Genomic DNA, 22,800 nt, shown 5'->3' with positions numbered 1-22,800 from the left:
TGTGTGGTAACAATATTGTTTCTTATATAAAAGCAAACTGTTGTTTTCTACAGACAGCTTTTATTGACTAATACAGTGTGTAAAGATCATATCTCCAAAATGATGCGTAAAAAAATTAGAAATTTATTGTTACAATTCACCATCCAATTCAGTTATTGTCTGTCTTGGACAACATCAGAGTCTTCGCCAGAGAAACTGATCAACTGGACGATCATCTGGTAGCTTTTCCATTTTCGTGGGCATCCATCCTGTAAAAAGTAGAATAAAATTGCATGTGCAGCCCACAAGAACAGGAAGGATGAAAGTGGGGCGTCGGGCTGGTTTTACCCGTTCTCCTCCTTCAGGTGCTGGTACAGCTCGAACTTGCTGTTCACCGAGCTTGCTCTTCCAAAAAACTCCTGGTGCTTCCTAGAATTGGCCACAGTGATCCGATTGGTCCACATGCTGAGGAGTGTGGCAGGACCTGAGGAGAGCAAAACACAAACAATCAGGATTTGTTGTTTGTTGGTGGATTGTTTTGGTTTTGATGTGAAGGTTAGTGTTGGGACCTTTTGCTCTCTCTGGAGGCTGAACGTCCTCGGAGATCAGGCGAGGCTTCTTGTTGAGTGGCTCCGGTGAGTCCGGCGAATCTTTGATCACTTCGGTTTCCTGATCCTCCTTCTCCAGCAAACCCTTTAGTCTTCAGTGGAGAGGAGAATAAACCGACATCAGCAGAGAAGATAAGTAAGAGCTGCACATGCAGAAAGGAAACGTTACACTGACCTTTCAGATTCCTGCCAGCTTTTATCTTCTGCCTCTTTGCTGCCATTTTTCTCTGTCCTGTCCTCTCTCTCTTCCCTCTTCCTCCCCCTCTTCTTCCTCTCCTCTTCCTCTGGAGGTTTGCTGCGGCAGGCGATGATGCAGTCCAGAACCCTTTGGTGCCTGTCGGTGGCGGCGGCGTGCGTCTTCACCAGCGTTTCCAGCTCATTCCACATGATGCGGTACTGCTCATCCCTGCCAATGACAGCAATTCAAACTCATCACTGACGTGATTCATCCTCATTTCTGGTGAGATGGAGTAAAGTGACTAGTCAAAGTCCAAACCTTCCAGTAAATCCAATTGAAAACTTGTTGGCAAATGATGTTCACAGACGCTTCTCCAGCAAATTTTGACTAAACTTTTAATGTTTAAGTGGCTGCTAACTCCCACCTGCAGGTGGCAGAGTTTCTTACTTTTACTTCACCGCTGCCTCAGCCTGATGTTGTCAGTGATTGATAACATCATACATAGCCGCAAAATGCCTTGAGAATATTTATAACTTCGCTTCACAAAATCTGTGATTTTAATTGCAAAAAAATCACAAACAATTGTGAAATCCTGGAGGGACTCATCAAGGTTAAGAGGAGTTCAATTAAATATTACTTAATTTTAAGAACTAATCAAATGCAGAAACTGCTATTTATTAATATTTTAATTTGTTTATGGCTTTATAAATGCAAATCCAGCCCATTAGGAACACGCATGATCTTGAAATGGTGCAAAATGAGTAAAAGTTTGTCACCCCTGCTCTAGACGAAGGATGCTACATTAGTTTTGGAAAGCTCGCCTCTTGGGGCCTTTGCCTCTGGATCCGACAGTAGAAATGGGGAGCGGGTCGTTTTTCCTCTCCATGTCGACCAGGTTGTAGATGGTTTTCTGGCAGGTGAGCAAATCCTCCTCAGTGAGAACCTCTTTCACGATCAGGTTAGCCAACGGGACCACCTGGTGGAGATAAACAAAAACGCATACACAAATCTCTAAATGCTGATTATATGTGAATGAGGCGAATAAAAATAAACTGACTTCTGAGTGATGCTCACCGCCTGCATGTTGAAGATGGTAGTCTGGGAGATGATCATTGGCCAGTATCTGGTGTAACGTTCCAGCTGAGCTTTGGCCCTTTCCACCGGCGGTTTCCCTGACGGATCGTGAGAAGACTCTGTGACAGGAGTGAGCCGGTTGTCCCTCATAAATTCACCAAAGTCCTGAGGGAAACGGCAACACTGAGGTTAAATCGTGCCTCACATTTCAGCGCAAGTGCAACGAGCTGAACGCACTGTGATTCTGTAGTCCGTCACTCGGCCGCCGCAGCCCTCGCTGATGGAGGGCGGGTCCTCCAAGGTGGAGCGGTTGCTGTTGAGGACATGCAGGAAGATCTCGCCTCCGTGGCTGCTGAGCATGTGGCTGATGACCTTAGACCCCGACTTTCTAGGCTGCTCTAGTAACACTGATCTCCCTATGAGCAAAAATAAATAAATAAAAATAGGAGAAATCATAAAATGTACATTTTGGAGAACAGCGCCATTGGAAGAGATCAACAGGTTTCCGCAGCTCACCATTTAGAAGAAAGTTTGTCAGGCATGACGATGGACGACTGTTAACGTCTGTAGGGGAGATGCGGAAGGCTCCTGTGCAATAATGCAGTTCTGCAAAGGTATATTAAAAAAAAAAAAGTTCAGGCATTTATAATTATTACACTCGTTAACATTAGTCAATTAGTGTTAGTTAATTGAATAATTACGTAGTTTATGTGATAGTTTGTTTTATACTTTCGTGCAATATGAAAGTGAAATGAAGGCTTCAAATTGATCAAATATGCAGTTTCCTCTTGGAGATGAGTAAAAGTATTTCAGATAAGTATAGAAATAAATAAAGCTTGTGTCGATCGGTCCCACCGATGCTGTTCGTCCGGGGCGTGCACCATTTCAGCGTCATTGTCTCTTTCACTCCATTTTCTCTAGTGCTTGTTCCTGCCATGTGCAAGTCCCCTGCAGAATACAGATCCCAAATATTGATTATTGGATCACTCTTGAAAGCATTTGGTTTGGCTTCTTCAACCCACAGTCCTGTGATGTATAAAGACCCACCGCTTTTAAAGAACTCAATGTGTGCGTCTCGGTGATGCAGGAGCTCGACGTCATAATTCGCTGACGTGTTGGCATGCTGCTCTTCCTGTCCACCGGCACACAAAGTGACAAACACAGGTGAGACTGGAAAACCAGGGCTCAAGCAGAAACAGATATGCAGAGGCAAACCTTAACTCTGCCTGCTGATTTCATGTATCCAAAAAGGAGAAACAAGGATGGGCGAAGTAAAAGAAAAATGATTGCTCGGGGAACCGTTTCATGAGCAGCTATGAAGGAAAAACTGCGTCATGTGTTTGGGATCAAGTCTGATTTGATTTGACACACAAAAGGCAAAAAAAATAAAACAGAACTGCATTAGATTTCTCAAGCATGTACAGAACTTTGCAAAAGTATTCAAAAATCCAAACTTGTTTCTACCCTTTATGTTACAACCACATCTTTTAACGTATTATATTGTACGAACACAAAAGTGTTGCTAAAGTATAAACTAAAAAGAATACGATACACTGGTTTGAAAACTTGCATGCATACTTTTTTCATAAGATGCAAAGCTGGGTTTTTGGGGGGGGCATGTTTCCACCGACTTTGGAAAGCAACAGAATCAGATTTTATCCAGTGAATTGAAATTCGGTTTGAACTTTGACTAGGCCACTCTAACTCTCATGAGAAGGCTTTGATTTAAAACTTTCTATCACAACCTTGGCTGTGGCCTCAAGCTGGGCCTCTCCCGTTCATCTTCCCATGAACTCATCCCGGCTACAGACGTACACAGATGATGTGTTTAAATTGCTTTTTGCCTCTAGGTCAAAAAAGCAGCTGTTCTGCCTCTTGGCTGCTTCTTTGATTAATGCTGTATTCTCACACCGGTCATGTCTTGCTGCATTTTCAGATGAGGGGCAGACTAGTCTTGAGTGAAATGTTTGAAGCTCTGGATTGCATTGGATTTTATTTAGGGGTATTGCAGTAAGAGGTGTGAAAAAAGCTGAATATTTTTGCAGTGTGCTGTACATTTGGCTAGGATTCCATCAGACTTTACAAGGGAGCACATGAACACACTGAATGAAAAAAAAAAGTTTTCCATTAGAGGACATTAACTGAAAGGAAGGAAAAACAGAGCAGAGCTGGATTGGAAAACTTTCCAGGAATATACACTGATGGCAGAAAGAAACTGAGAGGAGGCAATGCTGGTCACATTTACACACAACAGCTACATAATCAAGGTTGTTGTTACATTTTAATCTGGTAGAAAATGTCACAAATAAGGTCAATTCTCTCTCTTGAACAGTAAACACTTTCAGACCAACGTTGCCTGTTCTCTACTTGAGCCTCGGCACCAAAAATGACAGTTTCAACAGCGGAGCTACATGCCGTGAACTCTTCCCTATTGCGTACTTTGATGTGTGTGTGATCAGAGTACTAACCTGTTCGCAAACATTTAATGTGGGCTAGCAAAACAGAAAATACAGCATGAAACCAGCAGCACATTCACAGTCATATCAGCATGCAGATGGGCTGAACAAAAAAGACGGGGCTGGAGAGATTTGTTACGACGATTCAGCAAGCAAAAGAAAAACAATGTGCTTTAGAAAGGAGGAAGTAACAGAAATACAAGCAATATAATGAGGAAAATAACCAAGCATGGTGATCTGAACTCTTTTTTTATTATTATTATTTATTCTTACGAGAAGCGAGAACAAAACACGTCAAAGTTTTATGTTGGTGAAGAAAAGCACACACAAAAGGAATCAGAAGCAGGTCCCTTACCTTCATGGGGATGTTTGTTATGGTGGTGGAGGCCAAGTCAAAGTGCTGCTGGACCAAAATGTTGAGTTTAGAAGCCAGATGTCTCCCAGCACGCACGCTGTGAACTTCACTAGTGAGCAGCGGGGAGATCTGAAGGAGACGTGGTACAGCGTGGTGTTGTAATATTAGCAGATGAGCAGTTTGTGTGTGTGTGTGTGTGCGTAATATGTACACTTAGCCCACCTCTTTCTTGGGTCGGTCCGACACCAATGTTTCCTCCCCCTGTGGGTAGATGTGAACGAGAACCAGATTACACTGCTGGATGGACATCAACCTGAAAGCCACACGGATAAAACAGACCAGGATCACATTTGGGTAAAACTGACTTAACCATAAATATAAAGCTAATTTAACCAAATGAAGCTTGTTGGCTACAGACCTGTCGGAGCCTGCTGCCAGCTTGTTTTGTTCTGAAATGGTTTCCTGGATGCAGTCCTCCAACATCCGCACATGAGTATCACTGACGGAGCAAGAAACAGATATGACAAATTGCCAGAAAAACACTGTCATCTCTTTGTAGCAATTCTGGTCTTTCGTGTCTCATTTTGACTTCCCCTCATTATGTTTTGTTTCTTTGTATTGGTCCAACAGTGAACATTTTTGCTTTTAACTTTTTTTTTCTGATCATATTTCTTCTTTTTTTTTTTAAAACGCATGCTGCGTGGGTTGAGCATCATTTGTTACCGTGCATTGTGCCTGGCATGCACGGGGTTGTGGTTAAACTGGGGCGGACTCCCGATTCTGTGATGACATCCATCATCTACTTTTTTTCATAATTAGATTAAGCTACAAAATTTGTGAGATTAATGTCAAGTAATTCAATACACACCAAATTTATACTTACCAAAACCACAAACCTTAGTTATTTGGATAATTATTCAAGTCTCCCTAAATTTAAATGCACACTAATACAAGGAAGTAGCGCTATAGAACCTAAGCAGTGTCTACTGTTATTTTACCTTTTAGCATTAGTTAAGCAGATAATTCGCCCTCTATTGGCCACTCTCTCCGCTGTGTCCATTAAAGCTGTGCGCTTCTCATGCTGCAGCTCCGTGATCTTGCACAACGCCTCCACGGCAGCGACCAGACCGTGCAAGATGCTGCAGCATTCTGGGTCCTCGCGTGGATTTGGTGGCCCGACAGCTGCCAGAGCCGACATTAGCTGGAAATCAAAGGAAGAGATTCACTTTTAAGTTTTTTGGTTTTTTTTTTAAAATGTGAATATGTTCAAAACAGTCCATTCAGGTACAGAGGCTTACTTCATGGGTGCTCTGATCTTCTCGCCTCCATGTGTTTAGTATGTGGAACTCCGAGTCACTCACAATGTAATTCACCTGTAAAAGGGAAACAAGTTCTTTAAACATAGTTCATCAAACCATATACATAAAGGTTTTCATCCGGAGACAGAATTGTTACTGCAGAAAAGAGTGTACTTAGTATTATACTGAAACTTTAAGACCAAAGATGTAAAAAAAAATAATCAAAATGATCTTTTTAAACAAAAATGAACAAATCAGAAAGGATCCAACCAGCTTGTCCTTTGGGTAAACATCGAAGAGGATCCTGCAGTACTCCATGGAGCACTCCACAGCGCAGGTCCACAGGGACTTGGACACGGGGGCCAGAGGAATGACCCCTTGGGCTCGACTCTTCGTGAGCACGTCACACTCCACCTGCTGGCGGCTGGACTCGGCCATGTAGGGGCAGTGGTCCACCACGAAGACCGTCTTGTGTGCTACTGAAAACATCTTCATTTTGCAGATCTGTAGATTGTGTCAAATCTGAAAAACACAAGACAACAAAAGCATATGTAAAACAGAGTGACAGTTTTACATTAGTTTATAAAAACTTTGACAAATTGAATGTGTTAGCATGACATCAATCATTTTTCTCCACTTGCTTTACATAAAAGACGGGAGTTAGTTATCGCATTCAGAACCGAAGCTGATACGTTTAACTGAGACTGATAGGTGAACCAAAACACACCTGTTGCCCAATTATCTCACCTGGTCTGGAAATCAGATGCGTCTATAAATAGTTATAACTTTCGATCTGGATGGCAGTCAGTCTCAGGACATGTTTATAACGGACAACAACGAACGAAAGTTAACCGACGTGCTAAAGCGACTGCTGCGTTAGCATGTAAGCTAATAGCAGGCGGATTGTTTTGTAGTGTTCAGCAGTACAGGCAGCTACACATTGGGTCGGTTATAAAATATTTATGTGTTGGTCTTCGGAGTAATCCACTAACATACGATCCGTTTTCAGATGCGTGCTAAAGCTAAGAACAAACAATGCACTTCATATCCATTCCGGCTAGCAGTTTTGTTATTAGCGGAAGTAGTCCGACTGTTGGTCCGTCGCTCTTTTGATTCCCCTTGTTAATGAGATTCAATTTAAAACGTTCCCATTTCGATGCGATGTCCAAAGTGAACAAACTGAGAGAAAGGAAGTCCATTAATTTGTTCACGTTTATGACATTATAGGATTCAACCTCATAGACATAGAGAAAAATAAATAACTCAACTGCATTTTCAGTTTATTCATGACTAATGTAAAGACAAAGGTTCAAGGAATATTTCTCACTGAAGTTAATTTGCTTCAGTAAAGCACAACTTTACACATTACGTAGATTAATCACACAGCATAATTCTTTTAAGTGTTTGTTTATTTCTATTAACTTGGATGACCTTGACTTCACTTTTTGTTGTGTGAAAGCCAGAAAGTGCTACAGAAAAACATATGCAAGCAGACATGGCCACAGCACAGCCGTGGTAAAGGCTGGAGTTATCCTTGTTAATTCTGCACTCAACCCTAAAAGACCAACCACACATAATTGTGTCCAGGACATGCAAGAACAGTTCAATTCCTGGTCTTTAACTATTACCAAAAAAGTGACAATGTCATAAGAGTCTTCTTATCTGAGTTAAGAAGAAACAAATACTTGGACTGTTCCCAAGCTTGACTTTCAAAAGAAAGTGAAATTTGCAATTTATTTGGAAATTAAGGTCTGAGAATCTTGTGGAAGAGTGGAGAGACACATTCTCCAAGGTTTTTGAGTTCCAATGATTCATTTCCCCGGTTGATTTGAGGAATGTGCAAGAAGCTGAGTCATCCTTTAAACCCGCACTGAAAAATTTCTTGCTATTTCCATCAGGGCTTAGTACCTGCCAAACAATACTAATATGCATTATACCAATGTTCTTGATGTGCCAGAAAAAAACCCTGAGCTTCCTTTAAACGTTGGAGTGCCACAATCTAATCTTTTCAAAATATTGAGTAGATATACTGTCCAGCATGTGGAAAAAAGAGGGGCTTAGTGCCATTTTATACCACAATCAAATAACTATTAATTTACCTTCAGTTGCTGTGAAAATGCTGCATATGTCAGAAATTTGACTTTGCAGCTGATAGCTAAAATAAAATTAATTTTGTTTTAAAACCCCTGTTTAATTTTTTTCTTTGTAAATTTCCCAAAATTCTCAAACGCCTTACTTCATATTCCTCTTGCGCCTGCAATTATACCTGTTGCCTGTGCATCTATGACCTCCACACTTTTTCCTTCGAGTTCGGAAACATTCGGTACCTAAAGATTTCCCGTCTGACGTCATCAAATCTCTCTTCAGCAGTCTAACCTCCTCCTCCTCTGCCCCACCCTATTGTGTGATTTTCATTTTGTCAAGCTTCAACTTGACCAAGTTTTTGTGTGTGTGTGTGTTCAACTGATAGTGTGTTGAAATTATGCAGGAATGCACAGGAGGCTCAGTCGCGCTTTAAACCCGCACTAACTCATCTCTTGCTTATTACCAAGAGTGAAATTAGTGGGCTCGTGTTTGCTTCGTTAAAGGAGGACACTCCTGACTCGCTGTGGGGGGAACCATGGACAACATACTCGAGATGGACTCGGATACTGAGGACTTCGACGATTCGAGACTCGGCATAATACAGGACGACGTCGGTGAGAGCGCCGCTTTTTCTTTCGCAAGAGACCTTTCCAGTCCTCAGGTGCTTGTAGAGTCTGAGCTGAGGTTACTTTGGGTTTATCGCGGCTGCCATGTGGTATCTTTAATCCTCCATAACTTCCCGGCAATTCTTCTACACTTCAAACAACATGCTGCTTTTCTTTTCCTATTGCTTTTGATCTATTGTAACTTTTACTTGATGACATTCAAGTTACTTTATTTCTACTCAGGTTCTCTCAAGCTTGTATGAAACTCACTGTTTTGTCACTGGCTGGTTGGTAATAATGTATAAACTTTGTGTTTGAATGTTCCAATTATGCAAACTGGGTTCAGTGGAAACAACTGTTCAGCTGTGGGCGTGACGTTCCCACAACTCGGAAAAGCCCCTGGACTACATAGGGTTTGGAGTGCTAAAGGTGCCAAGATGTAATGACATTAATACACAGTCATATCTTCAATTGTTATTATTTTATTTTATTTATTTATTTATTTATTGGCTACGTCATCCTCTGATACAAACCTCACAAGAAATTTGGGTTTAGCGTCTCAAAAAAAGTGATTTCTCTTGCGCTTGTTTGTTAGTTTGGCGTACAAGGAATCTAAAAGTGCCAAAAAGTCTAAAATGTCTGAACACGATCAGAAGTATAATTACATTTGCCTGCTGCCTTACCGGTGTAAAAAAAACAACATGCTGATACATTTGGCTATCTGTATTCAAGTCTGCCGTTCAACCCCAAATTATTCATAGCACTGGCAGATACTGGCTAACATTTGGAAAGTAGCCAGTTCAGGAGCGCCATTTACTTTCCATCACACTGATTATCTGTACCTACAAGAATGTAAATAAGAAAGATTGCAGGTATTAGCTTCGGCAGAAGACATAGCTATGCACAGCCAGCAGATGTGAACATGTATGTATATTTTGAATATGTTTTGAATCCCATATATCTGAATGACAACACTACAGATATACAGACAAGTTGAACTGAGAAGTGAATGTGGCTTGATTGGGTTTTAATTTACATATACAGTTAAGTAATTTTATACTTGTGCAACAGTCATTAACGTATGTGATACATTTTATTTTGGTATGTTTGGATCCCGTAGTGACAGCCTACGGTGACATTTGGCTGTATCAATTCAGCCACATTTCTATCATTCTGGTGTACAGGAATCTAGAAGTGCCAAAAAGTACCCGTCATATATATGTACATGTTCTTGTGTACGTTGTACTTTTTCTGTGTAGTTCTGATTTCTCTGAGAAACTTAACAAGAAGCTTGAAGGAATTTTATTTGTTGATACTCATTTGATTTAACTTTCCAAGTTTTTATTACAAAGTGACGACGTACTGTAAGTGTAACATAGAGCATTTAAGGTAACAAATGGCTTATGAAAATCATGCTGAAATTTTATTGAAGGAAAGTCATACGAGGTTTTTTAAAAACATTTTTTGCAAATGAAAATCTAAAAAGTGTGGTGGGTGTTTAATGTTGGGGTTCTGGTTGGGGTTGCACCAGTTTGGACATCTAGAGTAATATGTCCCCATTCTTATTAGTAAAATACCTCAAGCGCAGTCATTCAGAGCACAAAATCGAAGTTTATGCTCATCTAATTAAAGTGCCATCTTCCAGGTTTCATTCAACAATTTCTCATGTCTTCACAGGACAGCTAGTTAACTAAGTCTATTACATAAGCGTACAATTAAATGCTATTAAAGTTGTTAATGTTATAATGCTCAATAGATATAAATACATTTCCAAGGTTTTGTTTGAGCTTTTTTATGTCTTATTTAGCTTCATTACATATCATAAATACCATATTGTGTGTACTTTTGTTATTGTTAATCAGGGAAAACCCAACCACACAAAGTATCTAAACTGGACCATAAAGTGGTTCTCAATGGAGTGCGTCTTCTATTGTCTTTAATTATTAATGTACTTGTTGATTATGTTCAGCTGAATGCACAGGCTTACAGCTACTGTAGCCCAGTTGTAATTGCTCTGTTTCCCATCGATCTGATACCTAATCTAATTTTGATTACAAAATGTTTTTCAAAGACAAAGTGCTTCATTATTGTTTTGTTTAGAAAATAAACATTTCTAAGCAGGCAGAAAGGGTTGGTCATATCAAACACTGGCTCACGCTTCAGTAAGATCTTTGAGCTGATTATTGTCCTGGAGATGGCTCTTTAGTGAATTACATACGTTACAACTGTCTAATGCAGAAATCTATTTCTTATCAGTTGAACAGGCAGAAGAGCTTTTCCTTATCTGATTTGTTGGTTCAAATAGAAATCATGCACTGTGAAAAGGTGGAACAAATATAAGTATGATGTTTGGTTGAGCCATTTTGGCTTTGCGTGCTGATAGGAGGATGTTCACTTGAGAGGAAGTCAGCATGTGCTCTGTGGGTTGCGGCATGAAAGCAGATTTTTTTCTTTTTTTTCAGCCGACTGCATCGGTTAGTGGCAGACCCGGTATATTTTTACAAGAGTCCAACTTAACGTAATTCCCTGGGAAAGATTTTCAGTGCATATTTCTCAGGTAGAAAGACTCATTGCGACACCTTAGCTTTCATGTCAGAACAAATGTGTAGCAGCACAGCAATAAAGATCAAACTGATTGAGACATTTATGTGAAACTCGCGTTGAAGCAGTGTTCGCTTTATCAAAGTTTGGACTTTGCAAAGTGTTTTAAAAATATATATAAATAGGGATCCCGCTGTTATTTTCCCAGCCAGTTGCTACGGCCAGTTTGTAAAAACAACATCTGTCTTTGGTTATTGTTCCGCTTCATGTGCCAAGAAGGCAAGACTTTCCGCATTAAAAGCTGTGTCATCTTCTTACCGTCAACAATTAGCTGTAGTGTGAGCTTAGATGTGAGCTGCAGCGCTGTGTTTAAGTACTTGCGCCCCACAAAGCTCACTTGTCTTTGCTTTTTCTATATTCTAGCAGTATTTCAAACAACACATGATAAAGTTAAGTTCCAAAAACTTTGGAAAGCTCTTTGGTTTAGTTGCCAGTTTGAAGCATTGTTAGGTGGGGGTATTTCCTGTCAGCTCTTACGTTTGGTGCGACACAGAAGAAACAATCTCTCTATTGACTGGACATGCAAATAGGCAATAGAAAATGAATTTAAAGTGCAGCACACATCATGTTTTCCCTACACTATATCCTCGACACCACCCATATATTAAAAAAAACGTCTGTCAATAAGTATGACTGAGCATGCAATCTTTCATTGCTTGCTGTTCTCGATGAGTTCTGGAGGAGAAGGTCCAGAATTTGGAGAATCACAACTTTCACCGTTGCAGAGAGAAATTATAATCTATGAAGTGAAAAAGTATCAATGACAGTTCGACTGCAAGAAAAAGGAACAACGTATTCCAAAGAGAAACACTGTCCTATTCACTGACCTGCAGCAGATGCAAACTAAGGGATGCAAACTGTCAAATCAGCAGCTCCCCACTGACAAATGCTGATTAAATTAAGAGCCCTGCTGTCATTTACAGATAACTTTTTTAAAATTTCTTTTCCAGTCATGTACTTGCACAGTGTCCTCCACCCTTATTAGCACCTTTTGTGAACCTGTCTAAAAAGCCTCCAATTCCATTTCAGGTCTCATTGCAGTTTAAGTAAAAGAAAAATCCAATGTTAAGAAACTCAATTTAAACGTCAGTGTAGCAGTAATTCCTATGAAGAAGTTTCACTCGTGTACTTTAGAGACATTGCGTTGTATTTGTATCGTTATTATGACTTAAGGTTATTAAAAATCCCCAAATCTAAAAAAAAAAAAAAATCTATATAATATTCATTACATCACTCTGATTTTTCTAGACTTAATACATTTCCACTCTTTATTAATTAAAACTAAGTTAATTTTTTTTTTTTTTTTGCTCTGCAAAAGATTTTGGATGGAAGTAATCCACTCTGTTTTTGCTTTATGTGTTTTTTGTTTTATTTAAGGCTGTATCATAATTTCTCTCTAACAGTGTACCCTGAGGAGTTTTTACCCACTTATTACGCTATTAAAGGAGAAGTGCCACAAAACAAAACAAATCTGGTGAGTCCCTGTCTGAATGTGAGTCAAATATAATTTCTGTGTACAGTACTGTAAATATATTTGCACCTTTAAATATGTCTTTCTTTTCTTTTGCTTTTTACCCACCATGAAGGTTTGATTGTTTCATTTATTGTATTATTATTATTATTTAGCATTTATGATTTTTATGTATTTTTACTCATGAAAACATAGAGTCTGTTCAATTGTTGCCTGTATGATGTTTTCTTCATAACTTCGTCATTTTCTGTTTTTATTGCTGCTGAAATGTGCTATTCAAATAAATGTGAAAAATGCATTACCTCATTGCTAAGTCACAAATTAATTTTAGTTTTTAATGAAAAAAGTAACGGTGACTGCTATCATAATGCACATTGACCATCATTAAACTTTGTATTTCATACATTTCAAAAGCAAATTACACAGAGTTTACACAAGATAGAAATTTAAATAGATTACCATGACAAAAGTCTCATTGTGTGAAGAGTGGGAAGGAGTGAGGGAGTCAGAGGGCGGGTATTCTTGGGTTTGTTGACTCTTCCCCTTTTCCCTTCATAGGATCACAAATGAAATTAACTCATCAGGAGCAGCAACTACCTCCCGTACAAAACGTCCCTTTTTTAACCTGCCATTCTCTCCAACATGTATGAAGTTATGGAGGAAGACTCGTACGAGTTCCAGGCCGTCAACTTACCCGATGGGCTTTGCTTCTGCCCTCAGGTTGAGTACAACAACCAGCCGGACTCACTGTTCTTCAACGACGGTGTGAGAAGTGTGGACTTCATCCTGGTGTACGAAGATGAGGAGACGAAGCCGTTTGACACGAAGTACACATTCAAAAGGCGCAGGGTAAGGGTCTCGTTTCTTACACGTACCTGTTTGCTTGAGGTAATTTTGCAAAGTATTCTTAATTAATGAGATAAATGACACCAACAATGCTTAAAGCACTGTATTAGAAACATGTGATGATAATAACAACCAAAACCTTTGCTGAAATTGTACTATATTATCTGTTACAAAAAAATCAAGCTATTTTTCTAATAAAGTAAGTTCTGTACACGCAATAAAAACTTAGGAATCGCAGAAAAATACGTATTATGAAGATGTTATTGGCTGACAAATTATTATGTTTCTTTTAAAAAATGCATCAAAGACTTACAGAAGGAGACATTGCTCTGAGGAGTTGCATTGCTGTCGGTCCATTATTTGCACCAGGATGAAAGTCTCTGCTGACTGTGTGTACACAATATCACCTACCGCTTTACCTTTGACGTGGCGGAGGAAGGCCGCGAAGAAACACAATTCATACACTGAAAAACTTCAAAGTCCAGGCTGAGTTCAGTCCAAAACTGAATGTAATATGAAAGTTTGTCGAGCATTGTTATTTTAAATTAGTGCATCCAGTTGATTTGGGAATAAAATGAACCAAACATTAAAATAGTTTAAACAGGGCACACCCATGTATGTTTGTTACCTTCACATCTTTCATAAGAGGCTTAACGTTTGTTTTGAAAACACCACACTGAGTGCAGCGCACACCCTTAGATTTTTTTAGATTAGGTGATTAAAGAAGTGACATTATGGCCTTAATTCTTTTAAATATGATTCCCTTCAGGGTTCATATAGAGGGATGTTTTTTTTGTTGCTTTTGTTGGGCTACTATGATCAATGAATGGCGACTGAAAATATGCCCTGAAACCCAAGTCTCAGAGCTGATCAGCTTGTTTCAGTTCCTGGAAAATGCTGGGCTGGTAGAGCTACTCAAAAGTGGCGCTAACACTTATTGCACAGTCGATACACTGAGGCAATTTATCGGTCATAATGTTCCCAAACACACATATACTCGGTTGACTCATTCTGTTTCTGCTATAACTCTGGCTGCTGGAGAGTCAAATGCCAATAAAGACAATTTTAACTGATCACTGTTGCATATAAAATATAGAAAACCAGGCTTTTTATTCAATCACATGACATTATTTAGTTTTCATGCAGTTCTATTTGAGAAAAACAGGAAGAGCAATGAATTCAGTTTATTGCCTTTCCTGTTTTTCTTGGAAATGAAGCACAGCTGGTTATGAAAAAAGAGGAAGTGACAACAATGGTGCTGCAGGTGACAGCAGAAATATTGGCGCAGATACATTCCAGTTTAAATTCACCTGGAATGATTCAGTTTTTTCATAAGACACTGATCAAAATAACCTTAGTGGAAAAAAATGTGATGCCATAATGATAACAGGAAGTCGTGGGTTACTATTTGAAAGTTCCTCGTTAGGTGTTTTTGTTGCCTAGACAACTGAAACTCTTAATATTTTTTTTTTTCACTGTAGAATCGGCGGGAGTGCTTCGAGGACTGCCTGATGAAAATGGGCCTGCAGCTGGAAGCAACGCCATCTGTAAGTGGAAGCTGCCACTGTCAGTCATGTCTCCTCCTCCCTGCTTGAAACTAAATCTGACTGCGTTCTGCAGGTCCACGATGACAACCTCATATATGTGAAAGTTCATGTGCCGTGGGAGGTACAGCGCACATACGCTGAAGTTCTGCACATCAAGATTCCCATAGAGATCAACCAGCACACCGACCAGGACCCGATCGGGGACTTTTTCGACTGTGTAACCAAGCACTTCAAACCCAACGAGAAACTGATAAAAAAGGAAACAGACTACTACACCGCACCCTATATGAAAGAACGTCATGAGTGCTTCGTAAAGATGGACAAGGAAAAATTCTTCACTCCATCTATGAGGAGCAGAATGGCGAGTTGTTGCGTGTTTTATTTTTGAAACTACTTCTGCCGAGTTACTTTCGTTTTTATGGCACGTCACACTGTTCGGTATTATCATTTCATTACATTGTCAGGAGCAAGATAAATAATGACAGTATGGGTAGGGTTGCACCGATCGCAGTTTTCCGGGTGATCGCAAATTACCGAGCTTTTAAAAAGCCTAACTTACCGATTCCTATTTAGGCTGATATTATTTTTTTGTCTGAAATGCTGATCAATATATCAAGAAAGTAGCTGAATTGGCTGTAACTCTAAATGTGCAGACATAACCTGGTTGGCCTGTTTGTCAGTCAAACATCTCTTACAGGAGTAAAGGAAAGGACAGTGGTTGATTTTTTTAAACTTTTGCCAAGCTAGATAGGATCGGTGGATGAAGTCGGCTTCACGTGTAAAAATCAGCCGATCGCCGATCTCTCAAAATTAAGGAAATCGCTACAGACAAATAAGCTGGCCAATAAATCAGTGCTCCCTGAACCAGAGGGTTCTTTTAAGTCCTGTTTGTTATATACAGCATTTTTTAATAACTGAAGTTAATATAGTTGCTTGATTATGCTATAAAATGGTACTTTGTGCCTGGAAAAAGCATAGTACTGCCCCTTTAAGAGCATTCTTTCTGTCCTAACCTGATCTTGATGTCAATGACGTAATTTATGCAGAAGATAACTTTTAATCTCTTCTTCTTATCTCAGGCAAACTTCATCCTGTGCAGAGCTCCTTATGAAATCAGAGGAAATGTTAAAAAGTTTGGCATCACCAAACTGCTGAGTAGTGGAGTTTACAAAGCTGCCTACCCACCACATGATGTAAGTGTTTGTTTGTTTGTTTGGGGGTTTTCTTGCTGTTTATATCAGTGTAAATATGTGAAATGATTCTCCACTGTGTAAAATACTTCTGATTTTTTTTTCCAGTGCAGATTCAATGTCAAGTCCACAGTCGAAAGCTGTCCCAACGAGAGATATCTGCTCTACAAGGAGTGGGCTCATCCCAAGAACTTCTACAAGACACAACCACTGGACCTCATAAGGTTCGCAAACTGTTTTATGATTCAGTTTTATGTTCAAGGTTTTACTGGAGTTACATTTCAAGTGTGCTAAGTAAATAAAGTTTTTTTAAAGTGGTTGCACAGAGTTACAAATGTTTATTGAATCAAAAAACACGAATGAGAGTTAGATTTAATCTATAAATAAAACCTAAGGAGTCAAACGTGACTCTGTGGTTAAGGAAAAAAACTACTGATTTTTAAAACACTTGCACAAAGAATTTGATTTCCTTCCTACAGAAAGTACTATGGGGAGAAGATCGGCATTTACTTCGCCTGGCTGGGTTTCTACACCAAGATGCTGGTTTTTGCTTCTGTGGTGGGATTGGCCTGTTTCTTTTATGGATACCACATTCAAGAAAAAAGCACATGGAGGTATTTCAGATAAGTCACCTATGAGATGTATCTTGTGTTTGTTTGTTTTTCTGTCGGATGTGAACTGATTTGGTAGAGATGCTTTTCTTTCTATTGATTTATTTTCTTTCTGTTCTGTTTAATGTGATGCAGCAAAGAGGTGTGTGACCCTGACATTGGAGGAAAGATCGTAATGTGTCCTCAGTGTGACCTCTGCAACTATTGGATGTTGAACAGCACCTGTGACACTTCAAAGGTGAGCTTTTTGACAAAAAGAAAAACTGTATTTCACTTTTTTTACAGTTCTTATATAAAATATGTGTCTCCTTGCCTGCTTCACTCTCTTTATTGATTTTTCAAATCAGTCATAAAAATGTTTCTTTTTTGCAAAAAAAAAAAATTAGAAAACAAAAATTTCTACTGGTTTCTACAAAATAATGACAAATAAATCAAATATATGACATAAAATAAATGATTTCGTTCTTATTCACCTCCTTCAAGTCGGTATTTAGTAGAAACAAAACTATTCAAGCTCTCTCAGGTTGCACGGGGATTGGCTGTGAACAGCTCTTTTCTATTCTGGCCACAATTTCTCAGTCAGACTGAGGTCTGTGCTTTGACTGGGCCACTCCAGAACATCCACCTTGCTGCCTTAAGCCATTAGCTGGATGCTTCAGGTCATTGTCGTGCTAGAAGATGAATGTTCGTCAAAGCTGTAGTTTCTTAGCAGATAGAAACAAATTTTCCACCAGGACAGGAATTTGCAACAAGACTGTAAAACAAACAAACAAACAAACAAACAAACAAACAAACAAAAAAAACATACAGAAAAAAACTTGAAAGGTCACAAAGAAGAATGAGTCTCACCTCCGAGTCTAAAATGACAGAATGCTATGTTTAATAAATCAATCAGTTGAAACAGAGGAACCAGAAATAATGTAAATTTATGGACGTTTTTACTGCATGATCCCATTGGAATTATATTGATGATATAACATTAAACAGTTACTGACATAGTGTCTTAATTTTGTGTATAAAACCTTTTTGTAATTGATTTGCTGTTGTTTTCTTTTCAGACCCTAACTATATTCGACCATTTTGGAACGCTGGTGTTTGCTGTTTTCATGGCAGTGTGGGGTGAGTTTGCGTCAACTTATTGCTTTAATATTCCTATTTTCCAGGCTTTGCCACCAACTTTCTTTCCCCTAATTGTGCTTCCTCTGCTTTTCTGGCGGCTCTGTGCTGCAGTTACGGTGTTCCTGGAGTTCTGGAAGCGCTACCAGTCGCAGTTGGAGTTTGAATGGGACACAGTGGAGTTTCTGGAGCAGCAGGAACCGTCTCGCCCCGAGTATGATGCCGCGTGTGTTCACGAAAAGATCAATTCTGTCACAGGGGTAAAAAAAGAAAAAACATCTTAAATGGCAGCTAATTCTGTTGACGATACGAACCATATCCTACTAAAGTGTGTTTATGTGATGTAGGTGAAAGAGATGGTGCCATTTACATTCTGTGGACGATGTTTTCGAATCTCAATAGGGATTGGGACAGTCCTGTTCTGGGTAATCTAATTAAAATTATTGCTACTTAATTTTTAACAGTGCCTGTACCTTTTAAAATATAACAAATAATTCACAGACATTTATATATGTGTCTTATACTTGTAGTTTCACATGTCTGGTCTTGACTCTGCATTTTCAACAGCCAACTTCTTCACCTGGTGATGTACAACAATCTATTTGCTTTTCGTCCTTCAGATCATGCTGATCCTGGCGTCCATCGTGGCCATCATTATCTACCGACTGGCTGTTTTCTTTACCCTGTCAATCAAACTAAAAAACCCAGGCAATTTTACTACTCTGGAGCCAATAAAAGAGTACGTAACGCCTCAGATGGCCACCTCTGTCACAGCCGGCCTCATCAACTTCGTTGTGATCATGATCCTCAATACTCTTTACGAGCGGGTTGCAATCTGGATCACGGATTATGGTGAGTCCGTCTCATACTTGTGCTTTTGTTTCCCTCCCAGAATCAAACTTGTTTTTAATTCAATCTTCCACGTGTCGGCAGAGCTTCCTCGGACCAGAACGGACTACGAGAACAGCTTGACGCTGAAGATGTTCCTCTTCCAGTTCGTCAACTATTACTCCTCTTGCTTCTACATTGCTTTTGTAAAGGGAAAGATAGTCGGCCACCCCGGACAACCTGTTTATCTCATGGAAAAATATCGGAACGAGGAGGTGATATTCAGTTTCTTGGAAAAATATTCTTTTTTGTTGTTGTTTCAGTGAGACTGGATGCGAAACGATCTGTTCATGTGAAGTTACAAATGTTTTGCTGCGTCTTGTCCAGTGTGATCCCGGTGGCTGTCTGATTGAGCTGACCACTCAGCTCGCCATCATCATGGGAGGGAAAGCAATCTGGAACAACATCCAAGAGGTCCTGCTGCCGTAAGTAATCGCAATAAACCAACTCTTCTTACAGCTACCAGAAACCACAGACTTAAACTTGGATGGTGAACGTTATTACATTGGATATATTTAAAATAATACAACATTGTTTTATTTGTAAGGTAGCACTCTTGTGTCATGCAATCTAAGTTAATTTTGGGGAATAATTAAAATGTTTTAAGATTCATGAGGTATCGGTTAGCCTTCATAGAGGCAGATGAACACTGTTATTATCACAAGCACTATAGCTAATATTAGCTGGCATTTTACTGACGGACATAAATACATTATAATAATATTCTATTTAAAAAATAGGAAGAATAATATGTCCATCTTACTTGTGAAAAGTTGACCCCAGAGCCTTACTGCCAATAGTCCATCGATATGAACAGAAATATCCAGCCGCGCTGAGGCTTCTTCTCCTGTTTTGGTTTAGCAGAGTAGGAGGGACGACCACTCCAAGATGGCCGCCATATTTCCAGTTCCTGAGCAACCAAACTCTTTTATAATGTCTTTGTTGAAAACAATCTGCCTCTTTGTCTGCCAACAATATACTGCAACATTTTTAAGCTCAAACGTTGTCGGTGCTTCACAGGTGGGTTAAGAATCTGATCTTCCGCTACTGCACCCGGGTGAAGAAGATAAACCAACCTCGCTGGGAGCAAGACTTTGAGCTTCAGCCCTTCACAAAACTCGGGCTCTTCTATGAATATCTTGAGATGGGTAAAAATACTTTTTTAAATAGAATATTATACTGAGTATAATCTAACATGAGTCTGTACCTTGTGATTCATGTGGACATGGAGCCACATGAATCGCTGCAGGATCTCAACCTCGTCGCGTCTTTCGTTCTTCCCAGTGATCCAGTTTGGCTTCGTGACGCTGTTCGTGGCCTCTTTTCCTCTGGCTCCGTTTCTGGCTCTGGTCAACAACATTATCGAGATCCGAGTCGACGCTTGGAAAATGACAACTCAGTTTCGACGCATACTGCCTGAGAAAGCCCGGGACATTGGAGCTTGGCAGCCCATTCTTCAAAGCATTGCCATATTGGCAGTAGTAACAAATGTAAGTTGGATTTTAGCACTTTTTATTTATGACGTGAAATAATGTGCAGGGAAAAAAGAGTCCCATTTACAATAATTGAATGCATGCACAAAAAAAAAACTTTTTTCATTTAACTTGGATGCTGCGTTGATGTCTCTACAGGCCATGATCATTGCGTTTACATCCGACATAATTCCACGGATGGTTTACTACTGGTCATTTTCTGTGGAGGAAGGTTACGGTAACCACACCATGAGCGGCTTCATCAACAGCTCCCTGTCTTATTTCAACACCAGTAATTTCAGTAAGAAAACAGTCACCGATGCAGTGGAGCGACCTCAAAACATCACCATTTGCAGGTGCAGCGTCTGGTTCTTATGCTTCTTTTCTCACACTAGCTTAATCTCATACTGAAAAATGCTGCAAAACCCGACCTATGTTTGAACACTTTTGTTCAGCAGTGAAAAATATCTAAAACTTAGAAATAGTTTTGGATATTTTATTGGCTCTCCTGATAGTTCCTGTATAAGTAATGGAAAAAAAGCTCATTGTTTCACCCTGAAGGGCAAACTAAAATATATTTTTCCTCTTAAGGTATCGAGACTTTCGGTTTCCTCCTGGACACCCCAGACAATATCAGTACAACATGCACTACTGGCATGTGATTGCTGCCAAAATGGCTTTTATAATTGTTGTCGAGGTGAGGGGAAATCCTATTCGGGCACATGAAAAAAATACATGTTTCTTATTATGAAAGCACTGCACAAAAGTACTTACTCTTTATCTCCTCTTCACAGCACATTGCGTACCTCACCAAGTTCATCCTCGCCTCCGTAATCCCAGACGTCTCGTACACCACCAGAGAACAGCTCAAACGAGAGAAGTACCTGACCCAAGTAATCCTTCATGAGGTTAGCCTGAACCTGATGTCCAAACGCTTAAAACCGGCTGTAGAAGACATGACAAGTCACATAGCAAGAAACAAAGACCATGAACTCGAACTCTCAGAATACTGACAGAAACTCCCTGCAGGGGACACTTTGGTTCACTGGTTTTACTGGGTTTTTGTTGCTTTTGTTCCAACAATCCTTAACGTACTGTGAAAGATTAATAATTGAAAGCTGTACCTGGATGTTTCGTGCTCTCTGAAGGACAATGCATTTGTCTGAAAAACAAAGACAAAAGAAATGAGGAAATCACTTTTTCCTCCACCTCTAACCACTATATTTGGTTTATGTTGGTCATGATTTTTGAGCCAGTATGTAAGGGGAATGTTATAAAATAACTGATAACAGAGGTTAGTGTCAAACCATTTTCCTCAGCTGAATTGTTAGCATCTTGTGCCTTTTAATTATTTGACTGGTAGTTCTTGATTCATTTGAGTCCCAGTAGTTTTATGTTACATTTTAAGCTTTACCAAAGTACATGTTAACATAGAAGGGTTACACATGCTTTGCTCAAATACCTTCATATAATATCAGTATTGGATTAAAAATAGCATGCAGCAACATTTGAGCTGACCATAGTTTTTTGTTTTTTTGTTTCTTTTCTTGTCATTTTTATACTGGATTTAAAGGCCAAGATGATCTGTGAAACATAATTGTATGTTACAACCATAAAACTACCAAAGTTTACAAAATTTAATTTCTTCGGCTGGTTTGATCTGGCCAAATGCTTTTTTGTTTTGTTTACTTTTTTAAACAAGCTTCTGCTTTGATTGCTGACAATTGTAAATTTTTAAATGTACACCAACGGTCTATGCATCCTGTCAAATGGGGTCAATTTTTTGTAAACCTTTTACTGTTGTGACAATAATCTCTCTTTCTGTTGCTGTATTTATGAATATTGCACATTTTCTACTCCTTAAAGTTACTTTGCTAACCATTAACGGTGTGTTACATTCTCGAATAAGAAATAATGCACTTAATCTTTAGTTGTGCAATTGTGTATAAGCCAAAGTTTTATTATTACCTGTATTAATCAACGGTACTACATTCATAATATATGCAAACAGTATCGGTTCAGTACGATTTTATATATTTTTGTGTTGTCGTTCATTTGTGTTGCTGTTATTAAACTGCTTTTTTAATTATTGTTATTATTTAACAAGAAGCAAACACTTATTTTATTACATTAAACCTGTTTGATCCTTTTACTCTGTGCCTTGCTTGCATTTTTTGGACACAAAAATAATATTTTGAACTTGTCTCAAAATAATTTGATATTACTTATCTAAATACTATTTTCAGCTTCAGTGAACACCATGCCATATCATGACTAATGTCTCATTTCTATTATATAGTCCATGCCTTATACAACCAATAGATGTTTATTTTAAGAATATCAAAAGCAGTTAGCTTGTTAGTGACCATCTACAAAACGTTTTTTTTTGTTTGTTTTTTTTAAGTTTAACAACTTCAAGA

The 22,800-nt window shown here is 39.1% G+C and overlaps 2 protein-coding genes across 4 annotated transcripts; one reads left to right on the top strand and one right to left on the bottom strand.

Moving 5' to 3' along the window:
• Nucleotides 1-40: 40 nt before the first annotated feature.
• On the bottom strand, nucleotides 41-13,191 carry ints13 (integrator complex subunit 13). 3 transcript variants are annotated; one of them, XM_055054712.1, is made up of 18 exons: nucleotides 13,170-13,191; nucleotides 6,219-6,470; nucleotides 5,949-6,023; nucleotides 5,649-5,851; nucleotides 5,069-5,149; nucleotides 4,873-4,963; nucleotides 4,651-4,779; nucleotides 4,308-4,331; nucleotides 2,887-2,971; nucleotides 2,695-2,787; nucleotides 2,356-2,445; nucleotides 2,077-2,255; nucleotides 1,840-2,004; nucleotides 1,587-1,741; nucleotides 763-993; nucleotides 549-679; nucleotides 328-463; nucleotides 41-248 (listed from the first exon to the last, which is right to left on the bottom strand). In XM_055054712.1, the coding sequence occupies exons 2-18, from the start codon at nucleotides 6,441-6,443 to the stop codon at nucleotides 212-214; spliced, it is 2,130 nt and encodes a 709-aa protein (XP_054910687.1). In that variant the 5' UTR covers nucleotides 6,444-6,470; nucleotides 13,170-13,191; the 3' UTR covers nucleotides 41-211. The 3 variants fall into 3 exon arrangements, with proteins under 3 accessions (XP_054910687.1, XP_054910686.1, XP_054910688.1); XM_055054711.1 differs by lacking the exon at nucleotides 13,170-13,191 and adding an exon at nucleotides 6,696-7,043; XM_055054713.1 differs by lacking the exons at nucleotides 4,308-4,331; nucleotides 13,170-13,191 and adding an exon at nucleotides 6,696-7,043.
• ano6 (anoctamin 6) lies at nucleotides 8,368-22,532 on the top strand. The gene is made up of 20 exons (XM_055054710.1): nucleotides 8,368-8,647; nucleotides 12,643-12,713; nucleotides 13,431-13,559; nucleotides 15,038-15,103; nucleotides 15,177-15,464; nucleotides 16,183-16,296; nucleotides 16,402-16,517; nucleotides 16,773-16,907; nucleotides 17,040-17,142; nucleotides 17,963-18,023; nucleotides 18,135-18,280; nucleotides 18,368-18,445; nucleotides 18,641-18,872; nucleotides 18,954-19,123; nucleotides 19,236-19,333; nucleotides 19,929-20,056; nucleotides 20,193-20,398; nucleotides 20,540-20,736; nucleotides 20,972-21,077; nucleotides 21,175-22,532. The coding sequence occupies exons 1-20, from the start codon at nucleotides 8,569-8,571 to the stop codon at nucleotides 21,391-21,393; spliced, it is 2,742 nt and encodes a 913-aa protein (XP_054910685.1). The 5' UTR covers nucleotides 8,368-8,568; the 3' UTR covers nucleotides 21,394-22,532.
• The last annotated feature ends 268 nt before the right edge of the window (nucleotides 22,533-22,800 follow it).

Source organism: Poeciliopsis prolifica, unplaced genomic scaffold (genome assembly GCF_027474105.1).
Source record: "Poeciliopsis prolifica strain line A6 unplaced genomic scaffold, Auburn_PproV2 SCAFFOLD040, whole genome shotgun sequence".
NCBI lineage: Eukaryota > Metazoa > Chordata > Actinopteri > Cyprinodontiformes > Poeciliidae > Poeciliopsis > Poeciliopsis prolifica.
This window is presented reverse-complemented; position numbering and strand designations above follow the sequence as displayed.

Excerpts from the sequence above, each read along its gene's own strand:
- ints13 (XM_055054712.1), bottom strand. The coding sequence starts at position 6,443 with ATGAAGATGTTTTCAGTAGCACACAAGACGGTCTTCGTGGTGGACCAC. Across the intron at positions 4,332-4,650 it reads TAACAAACATCCCCATGAAG|CCCACATTAAATGTTTGCGA; the intron begins GTAAGGGACCTG and ends CTGTTTTGCTAG. Across the intron at positions 2,972-4,307 it reads CATTAAATGTTTGCGAACAG|GAAGAGCAGCATGCCAACAC; the intron begins GTTAGTACTCTG and ends GCCGGTGGACAG.
- ano6 (XM_055054710.1), top strand. The coding sequence starts at position 8,569 with ATGGACAACATACTCGAGATGGACTCGGATACTGAGGACTTCGACGAT. Across the intron at positions 15,104-15,176 it reads AGCTGGAAGCAACGCCATCT|GTCCACGATGACAACCTCAT; the intron begins GTAAGTGGAAGC and ends TGCGTTCTGCAG. Across the intron at positions 18,281-18,367 it reads AGATCAATTCTGTCACAGGG|GTGAAAGAGATGGTGCCATT; the intron begins GTAAAAAAAGAA and ends TATGTGATGTAG.